The 9,894-nt window shown below is 37.5% G+C and overlaps 3 protein-coding genes across 7 annotated transcripts in view; 1 reads left to right on the top strand and 2 right to left on the bottom strand.

Moving 5' to 3' along the window:
• pcsk7 (proprotein convertase subtilisin/kexin type 7) overlaps positions 1–1,940 on the top strand; it is a 20,373-nt gene extending 18,433 nt beyond the window's left edge. For all 3 annotated transcript variants that reach the window (XM_026282978.1, XM_026282977.1, XM_026282980.1), the window contains one exon: positions 1,249–1,940. In XM_026282978.1, the coding sequence (XP_026138763.1) occupies positions 1,249–1,476 (228 nt within the window). In that variant the 3' untranslated portion in view covers positions 1,477–1,940. The remainder of the gene's footprint in view (positions 1–1,248) is intronic.
• LOC113115415 (tyrosine-protein kinase receptor UFO-like) overlaps positions 1–9,894 on the bottom strand; it is a 1,029,470-nt gene that overhangs the window by 457,790 nt on the left and 561,786 nt on the right. The gene's annotated exons all lie outside the window — the stretch shown is intronic.
• On the bottom strand, positions 2,222–8,573 carry tagln (transgelin). Of its 2 annotated transcripts, XM_026283015.1 has the most exons (6): positions 8,417–8,529; positions 7,622–7,667; positions 6,814–7,005; positions 5,311–5,479; positions 2,532–2,634; positions 2,222–2,454 (listed from the first exon to the last, which is right to left on the bottom strand). In XM_026283015.1, the coding sequence occupies exons 1-6, from the start codon at positions 8,506–8,508 to the stop codon at positions 2,307–2,309; spliced, it is 750 nt and encodes a 249-aa protein (XP_026138800.1). In that variant the 5' UTR covers positions 8,509–8,529; the 3' UTR covers positions 2,222–2,306. The 2 variants fall into 2 exon arrangements, with proteins under 2 accessions (XP_026138800.1, XP_026138801.1); XM_026283016.1 differs by lacking the exon at positions 7,622–7,667 and having other exon boundaries at positions 8,417–8,573.

Raw genomic sequence — 9,894 nt, 5'->3', positions numbered from 1 at the left:
AAACAAGTTATGATCTTCTCTTTTGATGAACGACAGGTTTAGAGGCTTATTCATTGCATGTCATTACAAGAGAAGATGCTCGGCGTGTTGCTTTTTCAAATATAAGCTCAGGGGTGTTTCCTCATCTCAGCACGTGAACACACACACACACACACACACACACACCAGTGCATGTCACACACACACACACACACACAGACACACACACACACCAGTGCATGTCACACACACACACACACACACATACACACACACACCAGTGCATGTCACACACACACACACACACACATACACACACACACCAGTGCGTGTCACACACACTACCAGTCAAAAGATTTTAAAGAAGGCCCTGCATTTATTTGATCTAGAACACAGCATAAAGTGTAACATTTAGAAATGTTTTGTTACTATTTAAAATAACTGTTTTCTGAATATATGTTAAAATGTAAATCTTCCTGTGAATCATCATCAGAAATTGTTCTACTATGCTGATTTACTGCTTAAAAAACATTTATTAGTATTATTATGTTGAAAACAGCGGAGCATAATTTTGATGAATAGAAAGTTCAGAAGATCAGCATTTTTCTGAAATAATATAAATCTTGTTTTTTTACATTAGGAATGTCTTTATCATCACTTTGGACCAATTTAAAGCAGCTTTGCTAATTAAGTCTTCATTTCTTTAACCCCCCCCCCCCCCCCCCCAAAATAAAGTAATTTGTATTAATCAAAGAGTCCAGAAAAATGTACTAGGTTGTTTAAAATATTGATAATAATAATAATAAATGTTTCTTGAAGAGCAAATGTGACCCTGGAGCACAAAACCAGTCTTAAGTGTCAACTTTCTTTATCAAAATTGAGATTAATGCATCGTCTGAAAGCTGAATAAATGATCTCTCCATTGATGTGTGGTTTGTTCGGAGAACAATATCTGTCTGAGATACAACTATTAGAAAATCTAAATCTGAGGGAGCAAAAAAATCTAAATATTGAGAAAATCATCTTTAAAGTTGTTCAGATTAAGTTCTTAGCAATGAATATTACTAATCAAAAATGAAGTTTTGAAATATTTACAGTAGGAAGTTTACAAACTATCTTCATGGTACACGATCTTAATATCCTAATGATTTTTGGTTTTGGTATGTATCTGTGGCTATTTGTACACGTACAGCTGTGCTGCTTCAGACTGGTGGGTGCTCATGCAGTGGTGTGTGGAGTGGATGGTGAAGGTGTTGTTGTGTTCTGCAGTGTCTGCTGCTGCTGGGCTGTTTCGCTCTCTTCTGGTCGCTCTATTACACGCTGGAGGTGGCCCTCACTCACTGGGACTGGCGCGGGTGCAGTCTGAGCGCTACAGGACGCCACAGAGGCTTCCAGGCCGTGTCCACGAGCCCAGAGGACAGTCAGGTGGTGGAGATCCAGCCCGAGACGGAGCACGAGTCTAAAGCCCCGCTCATCGCTGCGGATGACAACACGTAGCACTCAGGGAAACCAGCTCTCTCTCTCTTTCTCTCTCTCTCTCGGTCTCCATTCCCTTCATTTACAGTTCAGGTTGCTCTTTTGATCATGTGAGCAAATGCTCTATTTTAAGTTGCCTTATGTAGTTTTCTTTGATTTGTTTTGATGAGAAGAAGAGAGCCTGATTGAGAGTGCAGTATTTGCATGTGTGACTGAGAGAATGTGTGGTGTGTGTGACTGATTGACTGAGCGAGTGTTTTCTTGATCGTGATGCACTGAATGTGTTAGTATTAGGTCTAAATACCTCCGACACTTGAATTTTGAAAGAGAGAAAGAGATTGTTTAAACTGGAGGTCTGCTCACCTGCAGACGTTTTACTCGATCTAGTCTCTCTTTCTTTCTTTAATTTTCTGTAAACCGAACTGTGGTATTCTTGTGAACAAGAACTCCGATGTGTTTTGAATAAAAACCAAAAGAGAAACCGTTTTGCCCTCTCTGTGATCTCTGCGTGGGTTACTGTGATGTGATGAAGCTGAAGTTGAAGTCTTTCTGGATGACAGGTAGTGAAATATAAGCTTGATCTGTGAAATCAGCTTAATAGATTGGACGTTTCATAAGTAGAGCAAGTCACAGTTTTGAAACCTTTTGTTATTTTGCATTAACATGCTCCACAATAAGAGTAAACGGATCATTTTGATTTGAAGTTGATTTGCAGATAGTACAAGCTGAAGGTCATGTCACGCTCAAATGAAACACACAGTTCTGCTCCGTTCATCACAGAAGATTTTAATTAGACCGACTATCTCTCAGACGTAGGCTGTGGAGAGGTGTTCATGACTCCTCTGGGATGCTCATGGGTTCATGATCTGTCGGGGTCTGCCGTAGCCCGTCATGCCAGACTGGGTCGCCCCTTTATTGGATCCCATCTGCAGACCGATCACATTCTTCCCTTCCTTCAGCTGGTCATCAGAGAAGTCTCTCCGGTTCTCCTGAGCTTTCCTGCAAGCAGATATTTAACACATCAACAGTAGCTGAATCTGGATTCGATCTAAGAGCCCGTGACGGTTGGCACTCACTTGAAGAACCAGCTGGGGTCTCCACGGAAGAAGCCGTCATCTTTAGTAACGGCGATGCTGCCCAGAGCCATGAGTGTCCTCTGCACCGCGGCCAAGTCCTTCCCTGACCACAGCAGCAGGTTCATGATGATTAAACACAGCTCTTCCAAACATGCACAGAGATCTTAACTAGGGACCTAGGTCTAACCTGATTGATTAGATGTTGAAGGTTTTATTTGTGTTTGTTTGTTTCAAAGGAACCATAGTTCATGGTAAATATATCGAGTGGGAAATATTCCAAAAGATACTTTTTCTGTTATTTGGAATTCTGGAAACAAGTCAAGGGTTATTATTTAGTTTTGAATGTATCCTCAGTCTCTGAACGGTTAAGACACCATTGAAACATTTGTTACAGTCGCATTAGAAATCCTCTTACACTCTCCTGTGTCACACATCAGGATATGATCATAATTATAATCATAAACATTCGCTGCATTCCTCATCAGCTCGGTTTGGTCTTTTCCAGTTTGGAGAGGATTTTTCACATGCAACCTATTAAGTGTTTTATTTCAACTCTGATTTAAAATAAATTCTACGACTGGGCTGTTGTCAGGATCGTTTCATTTGAAGCGTTATTGTTGAACTTTTAAGAAATAATATTTTCCACACACTAGGACCAAAGTATCAAATAATGTTTTTTTTCTCTCTAATATATATATATATATATATATATATATATATATATATATATATATATATATATATATATATATACTAATAGTTATAGTTACTGATTCTAAACATAAAACATTATAATTCCTTACCTAATTACAAAGGTAAAAGCAATTGTAAAAAAAAAGGTAAGTACATTCTAGCAGTATCAACTAGATAAAGAAAATATATATTTTTATATATATAATAATTTATATATAAAATATATATTTAATTGCATCAGTGTCTCATCAATGGATGCTCTGCAGTGAATGGGTGCCGTCAGAATGAGAGTCTGATAAAAACATCACAATAATCCACAGCACTCCAGTCCATCAGTGAACATCTGGAGAAGACTAAAGATGAAACACATCCAGCAAGACATTTTTAACTCCAATACAAGTCTCTTATAACTCTTGAAAATATTTTTACAAGCCAAAACGGCTCTGAAACAGCTCTTTGTGCCTGATTCACTTCTCCACTGCAGGAAGCATTATTATTATGGATTATGGACTCGTATTTTAGCTAGAAGAAATGGTTTGATGTTAAAAACTTGTTTATGGATTAGTTTCTTACAAACACACAGCTTTTGTCTTCTCCAGATGTTCACTGATGGACTGGAGTGCTGTGGATTATTGGGATGTTTTTATCAGACTCTCATTCTGACGGCACCCATTCACTGCAGAGCATCCATTGATGAGACACTGATGCAGTGCTACATTTCCTCAAACCTGATGAAGAAACAAACTCATCCTGATATTGGAAAAGAAAGGAAAAATAGAAAAAAGAGACAAGTGGTTTAGAGAATGGATGGATGGATGATGTTAACGGTGGCCGAGAGAGCTCAATGCACTTCAACTTAAGAAAACATGCAAACAGAAAAAAGCAGCAGCACATTAAGAAAACATCTTCATCAATTTGACAACACATGCTGCAACCTCACAACACAACCAAAAACAGAAACGTGCTGCAAGGTGTTGTAGAAATCCCATGGTTAAACAGGATTAGTGTGGTTAAAGAAATGGTTTAAAAAATCCTAATGAAGTATATGATCAGGACATTTCAAAAATGCACAAAAAAAGCATATTCCAGACAGGTTCGTCACTGGTTGCAGTTCCCTTAAACATTTCCAAAGTAGTCTGTGCACGTCTGCGGCCCATTCTTATTTGTTTGTGTTGTAGTAGGCAGTTTGCATTGCATTTCTGTGTTTACTTGTGTTGTGAGTATTTACAGCACATGTTCTGTCAAACAGATGCAGATGCTTTCTTAATGTGCAGGTTTTTTCGTTTGCTGTGCATTGTTTTGTTTTTGATACGATACGATACAGATACTTTTAAAGGCCAGTATCGTCAATATCGATACTGATATGATATTAGATGATGACTTTATATTTGAAATGCATTTTAAAATTCAATATGCTTTTATTGCAACTCATTAGGTCATAATTTTGTGTACACATGGTGAAAATATATGCACTGTACAGGTAACCATGTAAATACAAATACTGTAGTTGAACTAGGTCACTTTAGTAAAGCCATGGTTTATTTTCATAAGGTACTGCCAGAGACCGGTATGATTTATATTAACATTAATTTATTGGTTCTGACTTGCAAAATTTGCATTTCAGCAAATCTTACACAATTATTTGCTAACATAGGTTGGTTATTCATCCAATTCAATGCATATTGTATGCATTAATGTTTTTGTCAGATAAATAAATCACTGGTAAATAAAACCCACCTTAGTATTGATATTTTGTATCACTCGCATCAGTATCAATTTATTGATACTTCAGATATTACTGGGTTGAAGGTTAATGCAAATCTGGCTAATAAATAGACCTAATAAACATAAATACTATTAACAGAAGTGATATATTTTTTTTAATCTAATAATTTCAGATTCAATTACACAAATGATTACTGCATAAATGATAAACTAGTTCTAGTTATAGTTTAGTCTCATGCCATACAATAATAATTCAACTTTATTTAACAAAAGTTATCTGATAATGTGAAGTTAATAAAGAAACGATCATTTAAACACATATATTGAATGCTGAGCTGTTATTTGAATGTTTATGACTCACCCTCCCACAGATCTACGGTCTGAAACATGTCGGTTTTGACCACGCCATATTTCTCGGCTGCGTTGAGGAACTGTGAGACCTGCTCCATCTGTTTGAAGGCCATGCTGGAGCTCTGGATCTTCTTCACAGGCTTGTCCTTACACAGAGTATTGATGAGCTCACACAACACCTGAGAGCGGCACAGAGAACCAGTTTATGAGTGACATTAGACTAGTTACAGTGTGCTTTCATCTGACACTCACAGACTTATGACACTTCAGCTGGTCTTAACATCTCTTGTGCCAGTTTAGGAATCGCTGCATCAATTATTTTATTGTTTTAACTGAAGGAAGAGGAAGATTGGTGTTGTCTTTCAGCCTCCTTGTTCTTCATGAGCTGGTCCTTTGAATACTAAAGGTGTTCCTCAGAAACGTTCCTTTCAGGACACACAGGCTCCTAGACTGACCTGCTTTAAACTGCATCTGTGACCAGGTGGTCATCTTTTTCATATTTTTCATTTTCATATTTTTCACCATTTTTCCCAGTTATCTGTCTCATGTCCAAAAGAAATTTAGAAAGACTGCACAAACTGAAAATACTTTTGCCATCTATTTCCAGTTATTATTTTAAAAATACATGGATGTTTACAGAGCATAGGTCAGCTTTTTGATTCCATTGATATTGTGATTTTGTGCTGTATTATTTATATCTGGTCCAAATGAATATGGGCAAAATGGCCTTAGATATGCTGCTTAATATTTCTGGATTCATCTAGAACACAATGTGCACAAAAGTTGGTTTAAGGTAGGTTTAATTTGTATCTGATTGTAACTGACTGATAATTACTGAGATGAGATGACTTACAGCGGTGGAAGGAATTATTAACACATCTGTCATATCTATAAAATCATGACTTGATTTCATAATGTTCGTGAAACATGCAGAGGGTTGTTTTGAGCACGACAAACATCAGATGAAGCGAGTCGTACTGTTATTATTTTAACTGTAATATTTGGTCACAGCAGCACATCTCTCTGGCATGTGTCAGTATATTTCCTTAAATCTTCAACACTAATGTTATCTCAACTCAAGCCAAAGTACAGTAGATCTGTTTACAGTTTAATTTCTAACTCACCCCAGATTTGCTCGATGGGGTTTGAGGGACTCTGCCAATGGTTTGTTTTATGGGTGTTGTAATGGCCAATTCAACAAAATCAACTAAAACCCCTTAAATATGTCAAGTGTTGTAATCATTTTGGCCCCCACTGTACAATTTATTTGATGTATATGTCTTTTCTAAAGGAGTAGTTTTGGGAAACGACATGTGTTGCGTGTCTTGGCCAGGACACTCTTGCAGAATAGATTCTTAAATCTCAAGGTTTTACATTTTCTTGATTAAAGAGAGAACGAACGAACAAATAAATAAATAAAATGCTGTCAAAGTCTGTTTCGTGGGAGCCTTTTCTTAAAAGTAGAGTTGTGTACATGATTCAGCCGTGGGAACAGCACACATTCATGGCTTACACATCCGTCTTTGAGCCAGGCTTGGAAGCCCAGTTTTCCAGCCTCCGGTTTTCCGACCCCGGAGCCGCACTGAGTCCCGATCCACTCCACCAAACGCACCTCCAGCTCGGGGTCGTACTTCTGCTCGATTTTATCCTGCACTTGGCGGCTCATCCCGTACGACGGACCCTTGTTGGCCATGGTTGAAGCTCCCTGCGTAGAACAGAACTCAATAATATAATATCACATTTCTTAATTATGACCAGCTGTATTTGTTTTTGTTCCAGAGTGGTCTGTCTGAAATTTTCAACATGAATAATGCTTGTGTGTTGTAATGTAAAGTTACAAAACAAGAACATTTCATTATTTTACCTTTCCTGAAATCCTCTTCTCCTGAAACAAAACTTTATCTATTTAAATTAAGCGAAACACCAAAAAGCCAATGATGCAATTGGAAGCAGCCACAAAGCCAAAAATCGCACTACAAATCATGCAGTGTAAACATTTCCAACGGCAAACAGTTCAGCTCAATTATAAAAAAATATGTTATGTCAGATGGATAACTGGAGCTGAACTGCAGAGGCTGAGAGATTCACATGTTCATATAGTCCTTAAGTGGAGAAATCAGTACTGTAGAGCTGAATCAGACAGGATCAGATGAACATGCTCCTCCAGAAACACCATCAGTTACAGTCACACACCGAAGCCAAGCTCAGACCACACACACACACACGCACGCACGCACGCACACACACACACACACACACACACACACACACACACACACACACACACACACACACACACACAGAGAGAGCTACACCTTCACCTGTGCTGCCATTCTGCTCTTTACCAAGTTCCTCTGACGTCCAGACCTTAAGGAATGAGTTTAAAGTCATTCACCCTATGAGCATTACATCTGCACCTTCTGGTTAAATTAGTTTATTTTTTAATTATTATTCATTTCAGGACAAATATAAAAAATTTATTTGCTGAAATGTTATATTATATAATAAAAAGGCAAATATACCATTATAAATGTGTCAAACCAGACCTGGAGTTAGTCCTGAGAAAATTTTTATTTTTTAATGCTATGATATTAACTAATTTGTAAGTGTCATTTAAAGCCATAGTTCACCCAAAAATGAAAATCCTGTCATCATTTACACACATCCACTTCCATAGCCCCCCCCCCCCACCACCTCCATACTATACAAGTCAATGGGGACCAGCAGTTTGATTAGTGATATTCTTCAAAATATCTTCTTTTGTGTTCAACAGAAATATAAAACTCATAAAGGTTTGGAGTAAATGATGACCGAATTGTATTATTTTGAAAAAAAAAAAAAAAATCAATTTTTTTGGGTGAACTGTCCCTTTATTATTTTCCATATAGTTTTACATTTTAATATGAAACAAGCAAAATAATCTTGTTTTCTGATTGAAATAACATTTAGCTTACAGCACTGGTTTCATGGCTTGTTTATTTTTTTTCTGAAAACAATACAATAATGTTTTACCTGTCTAGAAAGAGTTGCATGGATTATTACTTTACAGCATGTTATTAAAAAGCTGTTAAATACCTGACCGAAAGGAATCGAAAGCTTATGAAAAACATACTTACTCTAGCTGAAATGAAGATGACTGTCGTCCGCACAGCTCTACGTTCAGAAGAGTCGACCCTGTCGCTGTCTCAAGACGAGATGTCTTTTCCATTAGAGAAATAAAAAAGAGGCATTTGGTGAAAGGGGGCAGAGAAAAGGAAATTGATGCCTTAAAAGGACACACTGTTTTTCTCAAGCCCTCCCTCCTCTCGGCTCTGCACTTCAGCTTTCTGGTTCGGCCCTCTGTTAAAGCAAAGCCTTATTTGGGAAGAGGCTTGGATGAGGACAGGAACCAAGCCAAGAGTCTGTAGTTTGGTCAGGGAGCAGAATTCTCCAAATACCACATCACTGCATCAGCAGAGAGAAAGAGGACGGCTGTGTGAACGCCGGCTGGAGCTCCAGGTGGAGGGCTTGGACTTTAGACAGGGACATAAATGGAAGAGTTCCTCAGATGGACTGTGTAGATTATAGATGAGCACACATCAGCGAGGCAGAGCCCGGTGTGTCAGCAGTACGGTATATACGGTGTTTCAGTGCAGAAGCATTGGCAGAAGGGAAATAAGAGAGATCTGAGGAGTGCTGAAGCAACATGATTTACTGACACTTCAGAAGCAGCCGCTAACAAGGCCTTCTATGTACAAAATACTCCCCGGTGTGTGTTCAATACTACATTATCTCATGCTGGAAGCATGCAGTGCTACTATATTTTACTCACACTTTATTTTAAGATTCAATTCCCAATATTAAGTAACTTTTAACTATGAATTTAGCCGTGAGAAACTCACAGTTAGTTGCATATAAGTAGTCCGTAAGGTTGTTGTAATCAGTATCTTGTCATATTTCATATTTGTGTGCTTGATTTTGATTTGATTTTGCTGAAAAAAAAAATAGTTTTTTTAGGATCACAGTTAAACTTTATTTTTTTATTTTTTTTAAAAACATGTTTAATGTTTAACATGAATGCACATATATGCATGTATTTGTTCATGTATGGTTAGGCATTTCTTTCATACATGACAACCACACAGCAAAAAATCCAGAGTGAAATTAACTCTGCTGGGAATACATGTGAGACCACACTCAAGAGTGTGAAAGTGTTAAAATAGGAGTGTTAAATTAACACTGAAGCAGAGTTAAAGTTAATGAGATAATTAAGTGATTAATTGAGTGATGATTGACCATTATTGACGAGACCTGATGTGAACATGCAGAATCAAAAAAGATGAAAATCACTATGTTTATGTCACCATTATACTGGTCAGTGTTTGGTTTAGTTGGGCTCTTGAGCCTTACAAGTTTGAAGTGAGATTTGGTTTGGCTGTTACAACTGAATTTTAACAAACAGACAAGAAAAAAATCAAAACATGGACATTTGACCTGAATCACCAAACTCAACTAAAGCCTAAACAGATTTGATTGACCTCATTGATTATAACAACCCTGTGATTGTACAATACACGCTAATTAAAATGATTTCTTGAAAGTTGTTCTGCTAATT

Source organism: Carassius auratus, chromosome 15 (assembly GCF_003368295.1).
Source record: "Carassius auratus strain Wakin chromosome 15, ASM336829v1, whole genome shotgun sequence".
Taxonomy (NCBI): domain Eukaryota; kingdom Metazoa; phylum Chordata; class Actinopteri; order Cypriniformes; family Cyprinidae; genus Carassius; species Carassius auratus.
This window is presented reverse-complemented; position numbering and strand designations above follow the sequence as displayed.

Excerpts from the sequence above, each read along its gene's own strand:
- tagln (XM_026283015.1), bottom strand. The coding sequence starts at position 8,508 with ATGGAAAAGACATCTCGTCTTGAGACAGCGACAGGGTCGACTCTTCTG. Across the intron at positions 7,668-8,416 it reads TCATCTTCATTTCAGCTAGA|GTCTGGACGTCAGAGGAACT; the intron begins GTAAGTATGTTT and ends TCATTCCTTAAG. Across the intron at positions 5,480-6,813 it reads CCTGGCTCAAAGACGGATGT|GTGTTGTGTGAGCTCATCAA; the intron begins GTAAGCCATGAA and ends TGCCGCTCTCAG.